Genomic DNA, 25,528 nt, shown 5'->3' on the forward strand with positions numbered 1-25,528 from the left:
GCTGCAATGTTTCGGGGGCGGAGTGGGGGCATGGCTGCGCACTGTTCCTGAAAACGGGGGTGTGTCACCCCATTTTGCTGGAGGGACAAGGTCAGGGCCTGCGTCGGTGGACGCAGATTTCCTGGCCTCGCAGCTGCCAGGACCCAGCTAGGCTACGGTAAGCTTCAGCTACCGCAGCCTGCCCAAAGTAGCAACCGTTGCGATGGTGATCCCAGGCTGCGACCTCGAGAATCCCAGGCTCCGAGGAGGTGTCTGCAAAATTCCCACTACTACCGATGTGACATTCCATCTCTGCTAACGAAACTGCAGTTCCCATAAGCACTAGAACAGGAGTGTCCAGATGCATGATCAATTTATGTAGTTTTCCTTTAATATACAGAAAGTTGGAATGATGGCACAAAGAGCTATTAAGATGAAATTATTTTATTGCATATACTTGGGGAAAATAAAATAATTTCTTATCTGGAGGGATTGGTGCATTAAATGTTGAAAGGTGCAATCTAGGCAATATTAATTTTTAATCACTACTCGCTGCATGTCTCTCTTCTCTTATGGTTCATTAAAGGGATTCTCCTCTGAAGTTCAATTAGAAACGTTTCATATAATAAAAGATTTTACGATTAAAATTTCAGCGTGGAGCCCGGCGGTGAAGTTGGCGAATTTCTATGTAGTGCACCGGAGGGTGCTTGCAGAAATTATCTCTCCAGCAAAAGGAGGACAGGATCTGTGCAATAAAAGACCTGTTAACCTCTCTTGCTGAACGTCTCCTGTATAAGATTTTATACCAATTATTTGTACTTTTCTTTTTGGTTTAGCAGGTTTTTTTTTTTTTTTTTTAAGTACTCTTTTTACCGGTCTTATCTTTGAAAGTTCTCTTTTTGAAGAAATGGATGGACTTGTGTCACCTTGCTTGCAGGCAGAGCAACAGTGAGAAATGCGTTGTGCTGAATTGGCCTTTGATTACTTAGAATATTTTACGAACACTCTTTACTACTTGGGGCAGGGGATTCAGTTAAACGCGATGGACGCAAAGTGCCTCTGGAACGGTCAGACAAAGGCGCTTCGCAAGCCACTGTCGCCGCGAAGATTGCGTACCGTAATGTACTTATTGTGTGCAGCTGGACATCAATGTGATTTCCAGTGATAGCACGTCACACAGAATTGAAATCCTCCCTGGGTTACGTATTCCTCTGCTCGCTAATGGAGCCATCGTTTTATAACACACAACAACAGGCTTTTGCACTCTTTTAGAGTATGAAGAAACCCAACTAGTTTTTTAAGCTTGTAATTCCTACACCGTTCACCTGATTTGGATGTAATTACCCTCAAATTAAATCTGAAAGTCTGCAGTTAAAGCACATCTTGTTTGTTTCATTTCAAAGCCATTGTGGTGGTGAATAGAGGCCAAAATATGAAAATTATGTCAATGTCCCAATATTTATGCACCTGACTGTATATACTCCTTATTTAAAACCCAGTATCTTCTCCTATTCCGCCATCTGTGTTGGGAGTAACCTAGAGGCTAAAATGTGAGCCCTGCAGTAGTTAATACAGGTGGTTAATGGTTCAGTCATTATCCTACAGTGTTTAATGACCATTACAAGCTACGTTTCACTGTATCTTTTAACTGGTCTGTTAACCAGTAAAGCCGGTTGAATGCTAGTGGAATCATTATACAACATATTTGTTTGTTGTACAGTGAAATGTGATTTGAAGATCATCAGATATGGTACAAGGTTTATAGATGTCTCCTCGTACATCTAGCTTCAATATGGCACGTGATGCGAGATGACGGAGATGCGTACTAGTAACAATGTGACGCACTAGGACGCACCACGAGACTACACTGGATAATTTGATATGTGACGCTTGTATGTCTGTGGGCGACTGAGTCGGTACACAAAGCACAATGAAACTTGACGTGGAATACATATGATTGACTGGCGGTCGGGATACCGGCGGTCAGAAGACCGACGGCGGCATCCCTATGTTCAGGATCCCCACAGGGGCCGGTAAGTAGCCTAACCCTAACCTTCCCTCCTCCCCCGGTGGTGCCTAAACCTAACCTCCCCCTCCCCGCACCCTAAACCTAACCCTACCCAGGTGGTGCCTAACCCTAACCTCCCCCGTCCATGCAGCTTAATCCTAACCCTCCCCGTCGATACCTAACCAACCCCGGGAGGTCCCTAAACCTAACCCCCCCCCCCCATCCCCGTCCCAACCCTAACCCACATACTTACCATCGGGCTGCTGACGTCGGTATCTTGATCTCTTCGGGGTGGCGACATTGGCATTCTGATGGGCGACGGGATTCTGGTGTCGGTATATTGACTTCTGGCATCCTTACTGCATCCCATAAGGGCTACAAAGTATCCTCAAATTGCAAGATAAACATGCGACACTTGTAGTAGCACTATATGGGGCTGATACTGAGTAGGACACTGTCCCGGCCACCTGCACATTTTTTTTGCACTGCAACTCTTAGCTCTGTGCAATTAATATTCAAAACTGGAACTGGTCAAGTCGTTCAGTGAGCTTGGAAATAATGTCACCGGTGCCTGCGGGATAATGCTTAGTGTTGCTATACTGCATGCAGTGCTTGATGTATACCGTGACAAGCTGCAATGTCTGCCGTGTTCTGCTCTCCATCCACTAACACTATTGGGTATATTTACTAAAGGGCGGGTTTTTAGAAGGGGAGATGTTGCCCATAGCAACCAATCGGATTCTAGCTATTATCTTCTAGAAGTTGCTAGATAAATGTTAAGTAGAATCTGATTGGTTGCTATGGGCAACATCTCCACTTCTAAAAACCTGCACCTTAGTAAATATACCACTATATCTGAGCGGATCCGAAATCAGGATGCTGTTGCTGGGACTCTCAACAAAAATATTTATGTTAAGCGTCGCAATAGAAAAAATAAAAAATCTTGGTGAGGTATTTGTACAGTATGTCCAATTCAAATGTCCCTCTTGATCCAAATTAGTAGCATGTACTGGGACTTTGTATTGTTCTTTTATATGACACATTGCGCAACATATAGCAACCTTATTGACTCACATTAGTCCCTGTCTCGGCGGATACAAACCTGCCTTTATGGGTTTTTTTTAGACTGTGAATGGACTCTCACATAGGCAGGGAGAGCACATATAAACTCCATACAGAAAGTGTCCAACCTCTGTTCCACTCTGCCGCCCTTAGACCTAACTTACAATTCTGTTCTTTTTAAAGTTGTCCATTATTCTTAAAATTAGAAAGAAAAAAAAAAAAAGCTTTAATATATTAACAAAGAAAACCAGCAGTCTACAGTCTAGATCAGTCTAGAGCCTGCATGTACTACTTACCGTTAGGATGATTTGTAAAGGTGCCATTGATAATGAATTCTAAAAGGCCTTAGAAAGCCAGGAAGGTATTGTACACCTACTACTTATTTTACATTTGATCAGTGTTACTGCAAATAGGTGTCAAAACAACTACGAAAGGAGTCTCTCTCCCCTCCCTGTCTCCCCCACGCACAGTGTACGAAAGTTCTTGTGAACAATTTCATTGAAAGTCACCTGGTGCTTTCAGGAGCTGGGAACATGCTTGTACAGTAACTGCTCCACTGACTCCCCTGCAGAGACGTAATGCAAAATAGGGGCCTACGATATTCCGCACGGTAGGTTTGGTATTGTAGGTGTCGGGCTCATGACGAGCCATCCGTCTTGAAGATCACAGGACACGGTTTGTTCTTTGAGGCCGGTCTTTTATTTACAGGCAGTTCACCTTTGTGCGCCAGGCTAATGAATTAGACATTGTTTTAAGTCATAGAAATCCCCTTTTGTTTTTGTCTCCAGCCTACGACATCCGATTCAGGGACAAGCTGAATGTAATCACCAGTAATAATGTAACACTGAGCGTCGTATGTATTTGATTCATGATTCAAGTATACACAGCAGTTTTATTGATCCACTCAGTTCTGATGGCCGCACTACAAAATGATGATGCCTTGAGATTTGACACAATCTAGCAATAAAGTTCTGCTGAGTCTAAGGTGACTGGGGTCCGACACTTTTCTTTGTAATGAATACATTAACTTCATACCATATAAAATGTAAGTTGTGTTTCCCCCCTCCCCCCACGCAGAGCTTTTTTGTTAACACTCGCTTGACACTAGCCCATTAAAGGGGTTGCATGCTCTCAGGGGGTGGATGTTTGGTGAGCAGATATCATTTAGAAGTTTTATCCTATTTATAGGGGTATTCAATATGGGAGCGAAAACATAGTTTTTGCGTTAATATCGGAGGTATGACGTCATTATCGCAGGTTTTACTTTTACACCGTATTCAATTTCAAAGACTTATCGCAGTTTTGAAAAGTCTTTGATAAAAAACGGGGATAACTTTTCACCATTGAATAGGTGTCGAAATAAAGTGCAGAATTGGGGTTTAGGGGTGCAGGCTTAAAAAAAATAGCCTGCACACCTGGGAATGACATTTAAAAAAGAACTGTGTCAAAAAAAGTAAAAAAAAAAAAATAGGGACACCCCAAAAAATTAATTTAAAAATTGAGGTGAAAAAAAAAAAAGGGAAAAAATTGTTAAACAATAGGGAAATAGGTTCAGGGCTATTCTGCATGTATGCGGCAGGTGTTTTCTAGAATAGATTTATAGCGACAGGTGCACAAATGCAGAATTTTTAAAAACTTACTTTAGGGACATAAAAATATGCTAGTACCCATTTTCATGTACCCCAAATTTGATGGGACCACTTAAAAAAATTAAAAAAATAACCTAAGTGCTCTTCTGCATCACTTCTTCAGTGTCGGGGAAAAAAACACCTGCTGCGGCTATTTAAATCCCCGACTTTCAATTAAAGGCTAAAACGGAGGTACCCATAGTGATCCCCCATGTTTTTACAACTTTAGGGAGGTCTTACAATTTTTTTAGGGAAAAATTCGTAACTTTACGCCAATCCAACTTCGGAGTTTCCCGTTTTCGTTAATTTTATATTGAATACGGGGATAAGCGGGAGCACGCCCGATACTTTAACGCAGGTAAAAACTCCGATATGAAACGTTAACTTCGACAGTGAAGTTAACGTTTCATATTGAATACCCCTCTTAGAGTTCTGCATTACATTAGTCTGTTACACCTATCCCTTGGTCGTTGTGCCTAGTTTAATCAAATTGAAATATAACAAGGTGGAACTGGTGTATTACTGCCTAAACACAGCCAATCGGGTGACAATCAGGACCAAGAAAGATATATGTATCTCTACCATACACCGACAACTAAACGTGGGCTGCACATCCATGCAGTTGGTGTTGATGGGGTAGTCTATCTAATAATGTTGGTCATTGGTTGGTTCCCAAGGTTGGGCATATAATGAAGCAAACTTAAGCTGGCCACACATCTAAAGATTATCTGTCAAACCAGCCAACTAGTTGTTTGGTTGGAATGAAAATCTGGTAAGGTATGTGAGTAACTGATGATCAGCAATTTGCTCCTAAATGCCAGAAAACAGATGAAAATGGTCGTCAGACAAGTTTGAACAAATTGTTTAGATCAAACATTAACAAACAACAGTTTTTGTCCATTTTCCGGCCTTTGGGAGCAAATTGCTGATTGTCATTTACTCCAACTCCATACCAGATTTTCATACCAACCAATCAACTAGTTGGCTGGTTGGATGTAAGTTGGTCTAGTGTGTGGCAGCTTAAGGCTGCATGTTGTGGGGGCTGCCTGATATGACATTCTATAAAATCACAATAACTGATATGAATTTGGGTTCCATACAAGGGCCATTCCATGTAACGGAACAGAACATTTGGGTAAATTTAAACTTAAGTTTCATTCAATGAATAAAGTTGAATAATCTATAATTTTTTTTTTATCACTGCTTTTTTATCATAAATTAGTTAAAGCTTATAGTTGATTCTAGTAAAATAAAAGTCGGAAAAAAAAAAGTTAGTAATTGTTGCAAATTTTTTTTTACAATGTACATGTGACGGAACAGGACTCAGACAAAATACAAACGCCTTCCGAGGTGATTTTTTTTTTTTCCTGTGCAGGTTAAGCAGACCCAATGGTTTAATAATATATAAATCTAAGGGTGCCCACACACTGGACGACTCGCAAAAGATGCAATGTCGTCAACGATTTCCCTTTGAACTCCCCGGGTAACTCACCGCACTCCTGGATAGACAATATCTTGCTAAACTGTGCAATGTGACTAACGACCTATCGTGCCTCCACAATGACTGCCAGTGCATCTTTAAGGAGATTGTCAGTCTTACCTGCAGTAGGTAAGATCTGAAGATACGACAAACAACCCGCGGGACCGCACATTGGATCATTAACGTTCCTGGAATCTGCACGTTTTTAAAAGATGTATCGTTCCGATGTATTGTTTTCGTGCAGATCCTGCCTAAAATCGTCCAGTGTGTGGGCATCTTTAATATTTGTGCATTTGTTCTTTGTACAAATAAAAACAATTGTTGTGGTGACGGAGTGGGACATCCAGTGTGACGGAGAGGGACATGTGCAGTTTCGTGTGTCTAATGTAGAATGAACGTTAGTCACCCAGTTAATATTTTAAAATATATGTAGTACATGTACTAAAGTATGTGTACAAAAAAATTATATTATTGATTCCTAACAAACCTTTTAAACTTCCTCTTCAAATACTGCTACTCACGTGCATTTGTTTCCAATCGTAATACGTGTTGACCTTCTGTACTGTCTAACTTTTTTCATGTCAACCTTTTCCCATGTTGACATTTTGGTGTCAACCATTTTATTGTCGACCTTTATATTACACCCATGTATCTACCATACATACAGCATAAATGAAATACTCTATAAACATGTATTGCCACAGTTGTGCTTCACACTAATATACATCAGGGGCTCTGTCCTAAAACTGATCAATATTACTTTAGCTGGTACACTTCTCCATTTCTGCTACTCATTCCTTTCAGGAACCTTGGTTCTGTGTGTCTTTCCATATAATGTATGGCTGGCACCTGCCACAGTCTAATGTACAGATGTGTCCTCAATCGCCTATTGTCTATACGGCACTAAACACCAGACGTGACTTTGCAGATCTGAGGGGTGGAACATTCCGTCTCATTTCTTACATTTTGGTTCTTACTGGCATCGCAGACGCAACGAAACACCATGCACAGTGTACGAGACACGCCGGGCTGCGACTTTAACCGCATAGGGAATTCGTTTTAAACGCGTACAAAGTCGCAGATAAGACATAACAGGCAGTGGCCTCCTTACCTGACATCGCAACTGGTGCAGGCCGGGACAGGTATCCTTTACTGCACGATGGAAAATTAGGGGACGTGGCCTCGCTGGTGGGGGCCTCGCGGGCCGAACCCCCGGTTTTTGTTACACCTGGGGTGCTGGAGGTGCAGGTTGTCCCCGGGGACAATATCCAGGTAACCTCTTTAGGGTAGGTCCCTAACATACTGGGGTTCAAATCCAGAGTGCAGGACACCCTCAAACTAGCCCAGCTAAGCCGCCCCAGGGCACCACCATAGTAAGAAAAGTGCAGTGTAAAGAGATAGTTAAGAGCAGCCACAGCTGCATATAAAGAATGAAAATAAAAACGTAAAGTACATGTATAGTAAACAAACAGTGAAGGGTTAAAATGTGTTATAAAGGAAAATGTGTTATAATGTGGTGCCCTGAAACAGATCAACCAAAGCAATCCAGGGGGACCCACGCCCCCCAAAAATGAACCAAAGTTGCACTACAGTATATAACCTTCACTGTTTGTTTATTATACATGTACTTCACTTTTTTATTTTCATTCTTTATATGCAGCTGTGGCTGCTCTTAACTATCTCTTTCACACTGCACTTTTCTTACTATGGTGGTGCCCTGGGGCGGCTTGGCTGGGCTAGTTTGGGGGGTCCTGCGCTCTGCATTTGAACCCTAGTATGTTAGGGACCTACCCTAATGAGGTTACCTGGATATGGTGGGTAGGCCTATAACCTTGGCCATGATTATGCTGAAAACCTCTATTGATTGAAAAATGTTATTGCATTTATATATTATCAGTAATTTGGAGTTGTGCACTTCAGATTTGTCTGTTTCTGTGCCTGCAATTAGTCTCATCAGGTAGCACCTCCCATTATATATATTCAGTGTGTGCAGTCCAGGAATCTTTCCTATATGTCCCCGGGGACCAGCCTGTTTGAGTGCCGACTCCCTTACTGTGCTAGGAGTCGGGTGCTGCACATAATGCAGCACCCGACTCCTGTCATTGAGTGGGAGCCAACGCTTTGGTGTCACCCCTCAGCTGGTGACACCCAGTGTGGCCCGCACCCCCTTTGTGACGCCCGTGATAACAGGATTTGGCGTAAGAATAAAACGCGGTCGGTGTATCGTTGCACTTTGTGTACAGACTCTGACTCAGTCCAAATGTCGGACTGTAAATTGATCAGTGAAAGCCAGCAACATAGATTGTCGCGCTCATTTGCTTTATACATGCAAATAAGATGCATATTTTGAGCATGAATGACACAGAGTCGCCCAGGTGCGGGCGTGCAGAGAGGGGCTATATAGTGCAACAAGGGCACATCTGTAGCATATTGAGGCTTTAATTGAAGGCCACCTAAATATATTGACTTACTAGCCTGTCTCCAGTGTAAGTACTACTAATGTTACTTTGTTGCGGAAGGAACAATCATTGAATAAAAAAAGTATAGAAGTAACTGTAACGTTTTCCATACAATTTGTTGCAATTTTGCTGTTTTCTCCACAACGCAGACAGGAATGGAACACATTAATACTTTGTGAGCGTTATCTTTACATTGTTTGCAAGCGCCAAAGATAGTGGAAATCTAAAATGCCAGAGCTTCTGGGGGGGGGGGGGGGGGGATAAAACAATTACTGTTAAAAACATAAAATTGATTTTGAAAGGTTATGTGGGACCGTGTAATTCCATAGCTGGAGGGTACAGGAGGCCGGAACAGCCCGGTGAGCAGTGTATTGTGCAGTGGCGAGGTATTCTAGGCTTGACGTCCCCCGGATAAATAATCAATATCTGAGGAATTGTGTCCAACATGAATATAATTTCCAGAGGCACTTTGTTAGTGAGCAGGTGAATTTGCAACTACAGTTCATGCAAACGTAGGACATGGTGACCTCTGCATGGGAACATCATGTATTTCTCTTGCATTTTATGTATCAACTTCGATCCTCATTGACTCATACAACATAGAGTTAGAGCATATGCTTAGAATGCAGTCAGCCTAGGTCACAACACAAGTGTTTAACTGTTTAGCTAGAACTCTAAAGCTGGCTACACACTGGAGCAATGTCAGGACGATTTGCCACTTAGTAACGACAAATCGCCGACATCGCTCAGTGTGTACGCTCAATATGCGCACTCCCGCAGTCTCATGTAAGATTGATGTCCTGCACATCAAACTTGATGACATCGTTAGCAATTTGGGGCACATTGCCTAGTGTGTACAGCCAATTGGACGTCCTGCAATATGTCGGTCTGATTTGATGTCACCTTCTTGCCATCCATTTTTGGGATCCTAACGACGGTTGTTCCTGAAATCGGATACGAGCAATCAATACAGTATATCATTCGGTCGTTTGCAAGACTAAAATGTAGCATCTCCCAGCTTGGCTAAGCTGCAGTCTCTGGGTCTCATTCAGACCCGCTCACAAGCGATTCGATGTTTGTGAATTGCGCACGTGTGCAAGCCCCGGAGCGAGTGAGAAATTCACTTGCTCCGGGGCTTGATACAAACGGGGCGGCTGTCGATGTTGACGGGGTGGCTGGACAAACTGAATGAACGCCTGCCGTTTGTGGGCGGCCCTACTGACATCACCAGTGATGTCAGTAGTGAGCTTCCGGCTCTATTAGAGCAGGAAGCTCACTGGGGCTTGCGGCAGACGAGACCCTACCACAAGGGTCTCGTTGCAAGCCCGATGGTCGCAACCATCGGGACCATCACCTGGCCGCTCGCAAAAGCTGTGGGTGGTCACCCACAGTTTAGCGAGCGGCCAGGAGGCCGGTTTAAAAAAGAAAAGCGGCCGCCCTCTTTCAGAGTGAGGGCTCGCTTTTTGCGAGCGGCTCTGAATGAGGTCCTCTGTTTTATGCTGTGGGGTTTGATTTAAATGTTTGTTTTTTGTGCTCAATTTATACAGGAAATCTGTTTTGACTTTGTATTGTGAAGCTTTCCCTTTTTATTGTGTGTGACATTAATGCCTTCCATTCCAGAGCACAGGAACGGATCGTAACCATAAAATATTCTGTGACCTTTCCTTGTGACTGACCTGTTTCTACACTGCGAATATACGTATACATAAAAATCTGTTATTTTTCACTTTATATTCGGCTGCTTTCCACAGGCGGCTATATGCAGCACCACGTAGAGTCCAGGAACGTTGACGCAGCCCGTGTGTCTGCTGCCTCAAGTAAGATTCTGACTGGAAGATTTGTAAATGAGCATTTTCTCCACCCACTTATTTTTTATCCTGTGTGGTCACTTGTATGGTCTACCAGACCGAGGCAAAATGGCAGATATTGTAGCCGATGGTTTGTGTACAAGTCTGACGGCGGGAGGGCTGCGCGTGTGCAGGACTCGTCTTGCACATGTACAGAACAGGCCCTGTGAGATCGCTCGCCGTGCTTCATTGAGTCATGTGACACCTCATTACCGAAGGGCATTCTGCAAGGATACAGACCAGAAGGGGAAAACAACTCTTGCTAGGATATATAAAATGTGTGTATATATATATATATATATATATATATAATTATACATATGTATGTATATATATAATTATACGTATGTATGTATGTGTATATATATATATATATATATATAAAATATCTCCCCTATTAATATATGTATACTGCGTGTGTGTATATATGTGTGTGTATGTATATATATATATATATATATAATATATTGCTCTTTGAGTTGACATGCAGAAATCTCCCTGTAGAGTCCCAATCCCGTGATATGGATAGATGTCCCTCGTATCTAGACCCTTCTGAGTCAGCCGCATTTTTTTTCTTATTCTAAGCACCAATAATTGTACATTTTCTGCAATTTATAATACTAAAAGAACCAGGCACCTGCTGATGACTCTTAGGATGAAAAGACTGGTTCCTACAGGAAGCATCTGTCATCTGCCACATGGATGCAAAGTCCAACTGTTTTTAACGATACACATTTGTCACTCAGCATTGACAGATTTTATAGACGAGTATCTGAAACCATGGTTATTCTAGTTTATTATACTGTTCTTTTATTAAAACAGAAAAGTCAGTTCAGGAGTGAAATAAATAAATTGTTAAACCCTTCACTGCTGGCTCATAAAACTTTTTATTTTATTTTTTTAATGCGTATTTGAATAAGGTCCAAGGCCTTTACGTTGCGCCTGTTGGGTGGTACAGGCAGTAGCGGGCATGCTTCTTCCCGCATCTTCTGTCATGCCCAGCAACAGTGATGTCAATCGAACTGGTGATGTTTTTGTGAAACGATATCGCCAATACTGAAATATCCATTGTTAGATCAACAGCACAAATATGATAAGACAGATTACTAATATTACATGAGCCACAATATTAAAAAAATATATATTTAAAGTTTTTCAGGAGCTCATCAGAATGTGGGATATCCACTATAAAGTTGTAGGGGGGGGGGGAGTCAATTTTCCAATGTGTATCTGCACTTCTGTTTTTAAGCCTCTTGATGGTCACAGCTTGAACCTTGTTGTAAATAAACATACACAAGTCTGCACACGGGTGAGCAAAATGGACACACCTGGCCCGTTCAGCGATTTTCCGGCATTGTACCTGCTTCGGAGTCACGCGCCATTCTTGACAGTGATATCTCGGTGTGTGGCCAGGAATCCCGACCTGCATGGCATAAAAATGTGCCCCTCCCCCACATCACTACAATCATTTGAATAGCTCCCGGGAGTTTTAAACCAGGTACACTGCAATAATCCGCCCGATCGGTCGATTTTTGGCTGCTCAGTCCGATAATTTCAGAGTTGTACACACAGCACCAGGGGATGATTATCGTTTCAAAGGCAGTTGGAATGGATGATTGGATCTGGTCTGTTGCATGGCATTTCTCGGATGAGCTAGATATTGTGCACGTTTTGCAGTGTGTATGAATTTCCAATCATCTGTCCAAAATTTCTGCCGATTGATTCATTTACAAACGTCACCTTTGCGGCACTCATAGGACAGATAATTCTTGAATCAGAATGAAAAATCACTAGCATGTCTCAAGATTTAATCAATCACTCTGAAAATCGTAGTCGGACGGATCATGAGTGTAATCGTTAATGTGTATGCTTGAATCTTGCTACTGTGTATACATCATTTTATTCAAAGCAGTTTTTATAGAGGTCTATTTAAAGTAGAGCTATGCACCGACCCCGTGATTTGTTTCATCTTTGTGTTTTGGATCTATATTTAAAAAAAAAATACAACTAAAATGACGTCATGCAATCCAACACCAGAGTTCGGTTTTTAAATCCAAGTTCCGAACTGCAGGAAGATCCAGACCAGGACTCTATTCGACTTGGAACCCTTAAATTCGGTTGTTGTTCTCTGAGAACTGGACCCGCACATCTCTAATTTAAAGCCCTTTTTACCCAAAATGTTGGTGCATCCCCATTCCCAGTAGTGCAGCTCGCTGTATTCTGTGACCTACATGGAGACCAGTGTTGGATACTTAATTGTTGTGGAGCAAGCCCGATGCTTTTACTGCAGAGATGAAATCTTGCCCAGCTGCACAGTGTAAGCATGCAGAGCAGTGGGATCTGTGTGGTACTGTACATATGGTGCGGCAGAAGTATGGAGATGAAGACTTCCCACACTTGTTCCTTCCTCCCCCATAAGCAATCTGCACTTATTATCTTGTTACTGACTACACAAACTAGTTTCTGCAGACAAGTGCTGAAGTTTGTGCCTCTGCTGTCTGTGCTCGGACTTAACCCAAAGGTTCAGCCCTGTCAGAATCTGTGCCTGCATTTAGTGTGCCTTCCTATAGCGATTCAGTAAATATACGGATGGATTACTGTGCACGGATTTTTATTTTTGTACACAATTTAATTAATATTTCTGGATGCCTCCACGCTGCAGTGGTCCAAATAAACAGAAATGCTATCCATAGGAAACAGATTGCTTAGTGGCCAAATCGTTGCTGAAATGATTACTTGCTTGACATAAACCAAACAAACATGTTCTAATAAAGCTACTATCGTAGTGTCAAAATGTATTTAGAGCTGTAATAGTGTCATTTATTTAGAGGCAACAATACTGTACCTCGACCGAGCAGAAGAGTATATGAAATGTTTTTGAAATAAATCTGTACTTTTTCTGGCTAATGTTGTTTTATGAAGGATATATATGTGAATTAGGGCAGCAGTGTGCCACAGTGGTCAGTATTGCTGTCGAGCTGGGCTTAGCTCATGGGTTTCTGAAGCTTGTCTGTGCTCCCTGAGTCTAATAACTCTTTTCACATCGCAAATCCCGGGCCGCCCCTGGGATTTGTACACGCGTCCATCCCAAGTGTGACCCGAGTGACACCCCTTGCAGACTGGCGGCCCGACCCGGCATTGAGGACGTCACCGCCATTACTGCTGAGCCGGTGCTTGGAGATGATCCAAGCGCCGGCTCTCCCTATGTAGTAAACGGGACCCGGGTTACCCGTTCACACTGCACCGTGAGCTGGGTTGAACTCGTGTTCAACCCTGCTCGTTACCGGTGTTATTCAACTGGGCCCTTTCACACTGCACAATAACCCGGGTTGCTGCGAGCTCATATGCAATAACCCGGGTTATTTGCTGGCAATGAGAAAGGGGTATTAAGGTGTTTCCTCTTGGGGCTCCCCTTTCCTTTAGGACTTCACAGACATCTTTTACTGGTACCGGTGGGTTAATTGACTTGTAATGAAAGTAACCATAGTATGTCTGTGTGTGTGTATATGGTATCTGTATGTTTGGGATTATAGAGGTATAAGGCTCAGTGGGGAAGGGACTAATGTAAATTAATAAATATTCTGTGTAAAGAATACGTTATATGTACGTGCTATATAACTTAATGTTAATACATACTGTAACCCGGTGCGAGGAGGGACGACAACATCATTACCCCTTTTTTATGCTTTTTTTTTTTTTATTTAGAGTAAACTGTGATACCAGTATTGGCCACATTGGGCTATGCCTCCAATTGCCTAATTATTTGTCAGAGGTGTACCAGAGGTTCTGCACTGTGTCCCACCATTTTTAACTTAAAGAAAAAAAAATATTTCTTTACTGTTTAAAAACTTTGAAACACTTTGTTTAGACAATGTTCTGAATCTCTGGAAAGATTCACAGTAGAATGGTTTATCAGGAATAATTAGCTCATAATTAGAGGTATAAATCGATTGATAAAGAAGCTTTGAGGAGTCAATTGATGGTCAATTAATAAAGACTTTGAGGACTGGAGTGTCCTCGACTGAAATGTGGCCTGATGGCCAAGTTGCAGCCTTGAGAGCCAATGTATATTTGGCTGAGATGTGGCCTTGTGGCAAAGTTGCAGCCTTGAGGTCTGATGTATACTTGGCTGGGAAGCGGCTGAGACAGCCGTGATGTAATGACTAAAGTCCACTCAGAAGCAGCAGTGCGACTGAAACAGTAGTAAATTCGGTAACAAATAGTACAGTCAGATGCAGCAGTGCGGCTAAGATAGATACCAAATAGTCCGCCTGAAGACTACAGTGAGGCTGAGACTGTCATGATGAATAGATATTAAGTCCCCTCAGATGCCATAGTACGGTAGTGACAGACAAAATACACGCTAGACAGGAGAGACTGGAACACACCACGAGGATGATACCACACACTGAACCAGAAGCCACATAATGAACGCTATAACTGGCATCCGAGCAGAGACTCAGCAGAGGTAAAAAAGGAGAGGGATCCAATCAGGACAGGACAGAGATGCTGGAGCAGCCAGGTAGGAGGACCTCACGGAGCGACAGCCCGGAGCACTATTGTCAGACAATAGGCAGCGGCGGCTTGTGACAGACAAGTTGTGCAAATGGCGTTCCTGTGGAAGGGTGGTGTAGTCTCTACGAGCTGACTATTTTCCCGCCATGGACTAGCTACTACCCTGCTACAGGCTGGTCACAGCCTCTAGATTTCATTTATAAAAATTTGGTCGCCCTAGCTTAAAGGGAAAGGATAAAAAGTGACATGCTCACCAGTGACTTTGACGAAGAACCAAAAAGACAAACCGTTTGCTTGTGTCAGTACTTCCCTTTTGTGTGTGTGTTTTTGACTGTTTCACTACTGTCCTTTCCACTGTACCACGTTTTAAAAATGAGTGATATAGGGTCCCGCCATCACTGAAATCCAACCTCCTGAACATTGTACTCTCCAGAAATATTACCTGTGCACTTGATCAAGGCTAGGTGACCACAGCTCCCATCTCATCCAGTGCTGCCATCACAATACTGTCCCACCCAATGCTTAGAGAATGCAATATTTCCTGTTTTGTATTTATTATTATCCTTTATTTATATGGCGCCACAAAGGTTCCGCAGCGCCTTACACGGTACATAAATGAGCACACAAGAAAAACAGTAATAGTAGTGCAAAACAATGCAGGACAAGGACACGGTTTGTAAACATTGCTGCATAGCACAAGCAGCAGGGCATTCGCAACCAAGTGTTAGGTGCCAATTGGGGAGTTGGGAGTAAATGATAGTATAAGTAAGGGGAGGCAAAGCACATGAGGGACGAGGGCCCTGCTCATGAGAGCTTACATTCTAAAAGAGAGGTGCAGACAGACAGGGGTGACACAGATGGGGTAAATAGTGAGGAGGGAGCATGGAGCAGTGGGTTAGGATATATGCCGCAGAATGTGTGTGTTCTAAGATGACCTTGTGTTATGTCAAGTCCTTCGTTCATCTATCTCTATGACAAACAGACTTTATTTATGTGTTATTTGCATGAGAAATGTACAAAATAAAGTAGCTGCCCTTTAATTTTTGTCTTACATTTTAGCATCTAAATACATCCAGCTAAAAATGTGGCTATGATGGGACTGCCCCGCCTCCCTAATAGTGAATACTATAGTCCCTTCTGCTGGACGGTATGCATTGCTCCTGTGAGTGTGTGCTTCTTACATGCTTGGCCCACCCGCAGAGAGGTGCAGCCATCCCCAACATGCAGTGGCCACACCCCCTTCAGGGGGGGACCCCCAGGATGTTGCTGTACTCGGGTCCAGGATTTCTCTTGGCAGCACTAGAGGGGACCGGCAGAGAGAGTAGGAAATGGGGTTTAGTGGTGGGGTAGCAAGTGCATGGGGGGAGGGAGGTGGTTAAGAGTGGAGAAACAGAAAAGGTGGGTGAGAGAAGTAGAGTGGTGGAAGGGAGACTGGTGAGAGAAAAAGGGGGGAAAAGCAAGTGGAGGAGACTAGAGGGAGAGGATAGGGGTGGAAAAAGTAGGTAAAGCAGAGGATTATGTAGACACTGAATAAGAGGGCTGATTGAAGTAGAGGTGTTCATGCTGTGGAAGAGGTAATAAGTGAGATGAAAACTGATCTGGAGGCTGTGTGGATAAATGTGGTTAGATGTTCAAAATACAGGTAAAAGAACTGCTAATGTATGAGTGCAGCTCCAAAAGTGAAATATAAAGAGAAGTATTAGTAGTGGGAGCAGGAATTAGTTACTAAAATAAAGAATGTTAAAGTAGAGAGATGTGAAGCAATGGAGAGAGGCAATACAGTACAAACAGGATTTCCAGTAGCATGAAGGCAAAACTTACAATGTACAGAGCCGATCTAGTCAAAGGTGTTTTGATCAACAAGAGCAATCAGTAAAGGGCCCCATACATCTGCGACGGATTGGCGCGATGCTTCAACCCGGCATCGCAGAAATTCAACATGTTTGATTTTCCCGATTTGACCATCGCGATTGTCTAATTGGGGACATTTAACATGTCAAATTTCAGTGATCCTGCGACGGATCGCTGAACATCGATTGTGGGCGGTCGGCGTTTCCACCCGGCAGATCGGCATTTCCGATCGCATTGCTAAATCGCGACAATTTGTCGAAGATGTATGGGCACCTTTAAGGTAGCACAGGGTTTGGGAAGTACTTGCAATATTTAAGCAGGGAGCTGCTGTGTGTATATCCAGGAAGCTCTTTACTGCACTGTTAGTGATGGTGAATCGGTTTATTCCCACAAATATGTTTGATGTCCTTCAGAAAATGTTCTGGCTTTCAGGATGTTCTCTTTGTTTTTCTCCAGTTTAACTCCGGTGTAACTCCGTCTTAGTTATTAAATTTGTAAGCACACTTATAATCTAACACTTTGAAACTAACACGAACTTTAGCAGCCAAAGGCTATGTAGCATAACATATCACTAATAAGTATAGCTACAAATGTGTCTGTGTGTGTGTTCACTGATTGGGAACCCTCCCCCAGTACTCAACACATACTAGATTGGGATGCAATAAGGTCTAAGATAAACAAATATTGAGATGGGAGTAGACCGTCACACATTCACAAAAAATACTAACTTAATTTATAGTAATGTCAGATAATATAAAAGTAGTAGCAGATTACCTAACATAATTTATTAAAACTGTACAATAGCAATCAAGGTAACAGCATCTGAGAACAGTAATATTTCATCATAGGTGAGTGTCTCAAGGTGGGGGTGAGGACTGTGTCATTATGCTAGTCCGGGTAGTGAAAAAAAAGTTGAACATTCTCAGTTTGCAGATGCCCCTCTTTCATTGCTACCAGGGGGATATAATCTTGTTTTCGTTCAGATCCTCTGCCCCAGTGAAAACCGTTCTTTAGTGGTGACTTATGTTGGAGTTGGCCGGTTGCATAGCGAATTGATTACCTTTCTGCCTCCAGAAGCTCCCATTATAGTTTCCCAATCCTGTGGGCGAGTGAGTACACTCCTGTTATTGCCAGACTCTGGTGGATAGTGTCAGAAGTTGGCTGTGAAATTTAAATTCTCGGTCATGCTAGTTATGTAAGGACACAGTGTGTTCTCATGGCTGTTTTTGTCTGTATTGTAACAACACATGCTTCAACACAAGGGTGAGTTTCTAATTTGAATGGGAACCAAGTTTCTTAATACATAATTACAACTAATAATAATAAAACTTGACTTTTGGCTGGTTTGCTGACTTGTTAACCATGTCCGAATCCCATAAAAATTAGTATCAGTATGTATAAAGTATTTGGTGTTCTGGTTACGCCGTAATTGCAAAACTCTTACCTATGCAATGGAATTACCTGGCGGCTTCTAATGAACATGATAAATACAGTTATTGTGAAAATAGTCACCGGTATTTAATAATGACCACACATATATCGTTTTCTTTGGCCATTTTAGCCAACTTGACCAATCTTTTTGTATCTTGCCCTGTGTTGGCTAAAGGATTGCACCCATCACATAGTGTGTGTGAAATCAACCTAATTAACTTTTAAGTACAGCCTCCCCTGAGCTCCACCTCCTATTTGCTGGACATTAAGGTAGACCTATAAATCATGGAGATAACAACATTTTTGTAAGCTGAATCCGTATCCTTAGCCAAACCACTTACATAGCCATTTTGTCTGGTTGACTCGGCTGTCAAAATGGCTTCCTTGTTTGTTGTTGAATGTGCACATTAACAATAGCTAGAAGAAATGTAAAGGAAATTAGTTATAAACAATCAGTTTACATTGGCATATTTTAATGTACAATAGTAACAATATGATACCATACATGGTAAAATATTGTATTGCTTTTCAGATTAGCAGGTAGACCGTACTGTTGATTAAAAAAATAAAAAGAAGATGGGGTCAGGGTTATATGAGCAAGACTTCATCTATAAAACTGCTTTATGCAATGACCTTTCCTCCTGATACAGTTATTTGAGTTTATCTCTGAAGAAATTCTTAGGTGTTCATTGTTCAGTTACATTGCATGGTAATTGTGACCATTAGCTTAAACAATGAGCACATTCATTGTCTGTAGTGTAACACGCCGTTCGTGGTTTAGAAATTTTTCTGTGGTGCTAAAATTGACTGTATGAAGTGTGATTTTTAGATATTGTATTTTCTGAATTATTAGCATTGATTAGCAAGAAAACCAATGGGTATGGATAGGAAAAAATCAGGAGACTGTTACCCTGAGGTCCTGTCCGCAATTGTTTTTGCTGTCTGTAAACACGGGACTAGAAAGCTGATGAAAGATGGCACTGTTCAGGAAGAAAACGCTCGGCAAGTTTGCGGTGTATCTCCAAAAATGGCCTTTGTAGCCGAAACCGCCTGTCCTGGTTTCTTTCTAAATTTTCCCACTTCCATACAGGTAGTGGGTTTTCCTGCGGCGCTCTCCTCGCTCCCCATCAGCAGTATGTTCTGGATAGATGAAAGCACAACCTGAATGAAAAACCCCACCTAGGCATCAACAAGGAGTGCCTTCCCCATCCATGGCAGACATTGGGGGATTTTGTTTAATATTTGGGTTGCATTAGATTTTTTCCAACATATTCGTTGTAATCTGCCGGATCTTTTTTTCTTTTTTCCTTTTACCTCGTACTGTTTGTTGTAGTGGAAGGTAAAATTCAGCAACTAAATTTACCTCCTCGGATGAATGTGTCGCTTTTTTGCATTTAGCTGTCTTTTAAGTCCTCTGGAACGGAAAATAGGGAGCGATCAGAGTATCGCCAAGAAATGATGGGTCTTCCACAGTGCCAGTATTGTCCTACCTGCACCTTTTCCTGCAGGCTAAGAGTTAACAGAACATATTGCCAGCTGGGAGAGACCACTGCCGTCCATGTCTTCACAGATGTTCTGTTTTCCGCTTCAGGCTTTTGTGACAACGGAGAGATGTACTTTTCAGATTTAACGTGTTCTAGCTGTGGAATGGCTTAAAGCGAGGTTTTATGATCAACCTTTCCTTACAAATAGAGTTGAAATGTTGAACATTTGCAATCATAAAACTTTAAGGCTATCTTTTCTTTTATTATTATTTTTTTTTTGTAGTTACTTTTTTTATTGTTTTGACGAGTGTTTTATGAGTAAATAGTAAAAGAATTTTTTTTTTTATATATATATATTTTTTTTTATTATTTTTTTTTAACATGAGTGTTCTGCAGGAAACTGAACGTATTCCGATCTGCAGTACACTCTCCTACAATTAATATTCTTCTTCACGATCCATCGATAAAGCCAGCTTTTTATTCTTTTATTTCGCTTGCATTTCTTATAGTAACTTTCTCGCTTGTTCAATTTTTACAATGAAGAGCAAGTGAGTGAGGAAAGTCTATTTCACGGTTTGCTTAAAATTTCTTTAAATCTATACATATAATAAAACCATACCCGTGCCATTTAAATTCCTAAGAAATTAGTCTTATGGATTTTTATCAGTGTGTAGCGAATGTGTCTTAATGCTAGTCGTCCCTGCTATTTGAATGGCCGCTTCATAAGACTCTTTAATATAAAATGTTTTATTTTTTATTTTTAAACTCTGCACAAATTTAAAGGAATATACCTTCCCCCCCCCCCCCGCCACCACACACACCATCATAATACATTACGTAATAGAGCTAGACAGTGTGTTTTGTTAATACAGCTTATGGGATCGATTATTCGGAAATTGTCCATAATCATAAATGTAAAACAGCTTACACACAGTCATGATCATTAAATATTAGTACTTATGCTCCCAGAAGCTCTCCCACACTCCCAGCAACATTGGCAAGCCATCCTGTAGCCTTCCCTAGTGCAGTGGGTGAATGGTGATTTGATTCCCCACACCCGCGTTGCACATCCTACCTATCACACTCATTAAATGCCTCCTATAGGCACTGGGAGGAACACAGGGGGGAGGGGTTCAAATGTGCTTTTAGGATGTTTTGGTTAAAGCTAAAACCAAATCAACCCCCAAAGACCTCCTAGTATAGAAAGCTTTAGGTCCCAAGTTTTTTGGATATTAAGTCCCAGTCACACTATAACCCCCCACCCCTTCCTCTAGATTAGTTTGCTAGTTACATGCTCTTATAGAAGGTATCTTAACCTGGAATAAGTGAATTCTCCTGTGCACAGAGTTAAGCATTGTAAGGGTCATATTCAATTAGAGGCAAAATTGGCCGTTTTCGCAGTCCTTTGCGAATCAACCATCCAATATATTGGCTGCGATCAGCCGTTTTCAGACGATTTCGCCAACGACTGTGAAAAACGGCTGTTTTTCGCCTAAAGACTGGAGAAAACTTTTCTCCAGCCTAGGGCAGGCGAAAAAATTAGCAAAATCCCTATTTTTGGGTAAAAATGTGGGGATTTCTTACAGAACTCTTTGGACAGCCCCCCTAATGATACTTTAGCGAAAAAAAAATCGTAAGTTGTGTACTTTGGGGAAAATGGCCTTGAAAATTTCAATATAAAATAAAAAATGTTCCCATTAAAAATGCGTTTAACGTATTGGGGTTGGTATTTCGGCAGGCCATAAGGATGCGCCAAGTGTTTTAAACATTGCATGTGGCTGGTGCAGGTGGTTTTTTAAAACCACTAAAAAAACGCCTGCACCAGCCACGTGCGATATTTAAAACACTTGGCGCATCTTCATGTCCCTCCGAAATACCAGCCCCAATACATTAAATTTCAGTAACAAAAAAAAATAAATTTGCCCGAAATTTTTGCGGTCGTTTTTCACCAAGGAACGCATTTTACGAAAAATAAATTAGCTAAAGTATCATTAGAAGGGCTGTCCAAAGGGTTCTGTAAGAAATCCCCACATTTTTACACTAAATATAGGGATTTTGCACATTTTCCCCCTTTTTTATCGCCGCTAATTGAATACGGCCCTATGTATGAAAACATTCACATAGAACATCGGGTTGTCAGCCTGAGTTGGTTTGAATTGAAATATGCCACGAAATTTAGGGCCAGATTCATCAAAGATCGCAACAGCATACGCAGATCGGCCAATGGTGCGTACTGCGCATGCGCCGGCCAGTATTGCGATCGCTCTGCGATCATGTACGCCGAAACAAAGCCATCGCGGACTGAGTGATGGGATGTCAGCGTTTTGGGGGGTGGTGACGGGGGAGTGGTTGGAGAAATGCAGGCGTGCCTGTCCAATTGAACGTCTGTTCCTGGGCCTTGGTCACTGTGACGGCATTCGCAGCTTGAGTACTCACTGAGTGCGACGACAGTTACAATTTCTGAGACAGGTCAAACCTGCTGTAATTCTGCGTGAGGGTCCGATGTTACGATGTACAGTATATGCAGCATTGCGAGGTCGTACCGATGTGCGAAAGCGGCAGTGGGCTTCTCAGGCCCTGGCTTAGCCCCTCTTGTCTTCACTTTGGTTTTTATTTATTATGTAGTCACTTAAATGTCTTCTGTTCGGTCTCTAGGGTGCCCAGGTGACCACAAGAAGATGGCTGAACCTGCAGGAATACCAGAGCAAGAAGCTGATGTCGGATAATGGTGTCACGGTTCAGAGGTTCTTTGTTGCCGACAATGCCACAGAAGCCCTTGAAGCGGCTAAAAAACTAAGTATGCATGCCTACATTTTTTTCTTTAGTTTGGAGAATTTCTAGCTAAACCTAGAAAACCAATACATTGTTGCATTTTTGTTTACTATAAATCAAATGTATCCTTGTTAAAGTGCTGTGTCTACTGCAACCTTCATGTTGTTCACCATTTTCCGAATATTTAGATTATTTATTTTTTTAAAGGCCACTATTGCAAAAGTAATACATTCTCCAAAAACCTCACTTTTGGAAATTGACATAGAGCTAAATTGTACTTCACTATGCATGATCTTTTGTAATTCATTTTTACAAATGGTAATATATTCTTGGATTTTTACATGTGATAGTTACTTATGGCTGCTGGTCTCTCGCGCCTACATTTTCGGTCATTGTAATAGCTACTTATGGCTGTTAGGGGTCAATTTACTAAGCCTTGGATGGGGAAAAAGTGAACAGAGATAAAGTCCCAACCAACCAGCTCCTAGCTGTCCTGTTTCAAAACCAGTCTGTGACATGGTAGTTAAGAGCTGATTGGTTGGGACTGTGGACCTCATTCAGAGTCGGTCGCACAGAGCGTGTGGTCGGTCTGAATGAGCGGAGGACGTCTTTAATTTTCAAGACGTCCTCCTTTGCGGTGGTAAGGCTGTGGGTTAACACCCACAGCCTTACGACCGCCTAAGGTGATGGTCGCGATGGTCAAGACCATCGCGACCATCGGGGCTTACGACGAGACCCTAGGGTAGGGTCTCCCTTGTCGTAAGCACCGGAGAGCTTTCGGCTCTGTCTGAGCCGGAAGCTCTCCACTGACATCACTAGTGATGTCAGTGGGGCCACCCCCAAATGGTAGGCGTTCCCATGGGAACGCCCCCGTTTTGGCTGCCACCCCCCCGGCCCGCTTTCCAAACGGGGTGAGCTGTCAATCAACATCGATAGCTCGCCCCCTTTGGATCGAGACCCACTACGACCGGCGCTGTCGGTCGTAGCGGGTCTCACGCATGCGCACGACGGCGCCGTCGTGCGCATTTTCTGTGGGGGCCATTGACCCAGTCCGAGCGCATTGGCGCTAACGACCGGGTCTGAATGACCCCCTGTATCTCTGGTCACATTATCTCCATCCAAGGCTTAGTAAATAGACCCCTTATGGTGCATACACACGGTACGATTAAAATGGACGATATGAACGATACCGATCATATCGTGCATTTTTCAGTGGCCAACGACCTGCGATGTGCGGGCATGTATGGACGATAACGATATTGTTCATCGCCCGTGCATGCAGGCCAACCTGGTTGATATCAACCAGGTTACTATAGGGACCCGCGATCGTTTGTGGGTTCATGGTGTGCTGGATGTTCAATATCGGTTATTCAGCACACCTGGAAGATCGTACAACGTTATCGTTGTCGATCATTTTGTATGTATGCACCATTAGTCTCTCCACCTACATTTTCAGTCATGTGAGAGCTAGTTATGGCTATTGGTCTTTTTAATTTTTCAGTCTTTAGTACCCTGCAACAAAGTCTCCTTTTACGCTGCCCTTACTCACACTTGTATAGGAGCGGTCAATGTGAAACAAGAGCTTGTAATGGCAAAGTGGCCCAGACTGCACGATTTTACATACCAAGACAGAATAGGAACAGATCCTTATTGGATGCCCAGTGTACTAATCAGAGTATTATATGATGTCTAGTCTAAGATCTTGCACCTAGCCTGTTATGCAGAGCCATATCTGGCGCCCGACCAGCTATGCGGAGCCGTAGGTGGCACCTGGTCTACTATGTGGAGCTGTTGGAGTTTCTATGTTTTCCCCATGCCTGCATGGATTTCCTCCCAGGTACACTGGTTTCATCCACCCAAACCAAAAACATACTCGTAGGTTTATTAGCTTATGACAAAAAAATTGTTCTGATGCGTATGTGTGTACATTTGGCAGGGAATATAGATTGTAAGCTCCACTGGGACGGGGACTGATGTGAATGGCCAAATATTCTCTGTAAAGCGCTGCGGAATATATGTGTGCTATCTAGGTTTTCCAGATTTTCTCTTACACTGTACATAACTCGTATAATAAGATGAATTAATTAGATTAATATCAATAGAAGTCCTCTGTTATATGCATCGGTCCAGCTTTCTACTATACAATCACTAACTTCAGCAGAGTGTGTGATTTTAATTTTGCAATCACCAACTCCTTGAGTTGCATTACCTGGGTGGAATGTTCCAAGTCAGTGAAGTATGGGATGGCCTTTCACAGAGATATGGTATCATTCTGTGAACAACACCAAATGGTCTTCTGTGTCTCTGAGCTGTTTTGACATTCAGGAAGCATGGTGGCATGGTTCACCCTCCTGTGTACACAATATCAAAATGTAACTATTTTGTTAAGTTTCACTTTGATTGGACCGTGGAAGTTTTTTTTTTTGTTTTGGCCAAATGGACTTATTTTATTAGTGTCCTCGATTACCTGCAAATATAGAGAGAGACTGAAAAGTTCACGTTGTACCTCAAAACAACAATCTTCTCTCCTCAGCCTAATGTGGTCACTGTTAAAGGGTGGCTGCTTCCTGTGCAATGAGCCAAAGTATTTGTTTCACACTCACTTCTGATGTCTTTGTAGGCATTAGATTAAAAATGAGTAACCAGCGTTTCAAGGCTTGTCGCGGCACAATAGGCCTTCTAGGGACTGCTGACAATCTCGCACAAGTAAAAATCCAATTTAGAAATCCCATTCTTTTCCTTCTTAATGTAAGACAGGCTGTTCTCTCTAAAGCTGGATGCAGACCGCAGCCATGGGGCACGTAGCCTTGAAACCACCAAAAGCACTGAATGCCCTCAAAAGACCACCACTAGCATCCTGTGTGTATGTGTGGTCACCTATTGTCTGCATGATATGGCTGTTTCGCCTGGTTGCCCAATGGCTGAATCGTGCCCGGTTTTGGCCAAACTATACAATGATTCTGACACCTGGTTGGAGTACTTTCATCGGCTTGTGTGTGGCTACTTTATTAA

The 25,528-nt window shown here is 42.4% G+C and overlaps 1 protein-coding gene across 1 annotated transcript in view; it reads left to right on the top strand.

Moving 5' to 3' along the window:
- SUCLG2 (succinate-CoA ligase GDP-forming subunit beta) overlaps positions 1-25,528 on the top strand; it is a 257,830-nt gene that overhangs the window by 23,250 nt on the left and 209,052 nt on the right. The window contains exon 2 of the mRNA XM_088473443.1: positions 22,400-22,541. Coding sequence (XP_088329569.1) covers positions 22,400-22,541 — 142 coding nt within the window. The remainder of the gene's footprint in view (positions 1-22,399; positions 22,542-25,528) is intronic.

Source organism: Taudactylus pleione, unplaced genomic scaffold, assembly GCF_031769625.1.
Source record: "Taudactylus pleione unplaced genomic scaffold, aTauple2 ptg000135l, whole genome shotgun sequence".
Classification (NCBI taxonomy): Eukaryota; Metazoa; Chordata; class Amphibia; order Anura; family Myobatrachidae; genus Taudactylus; species Taudactylus pleione.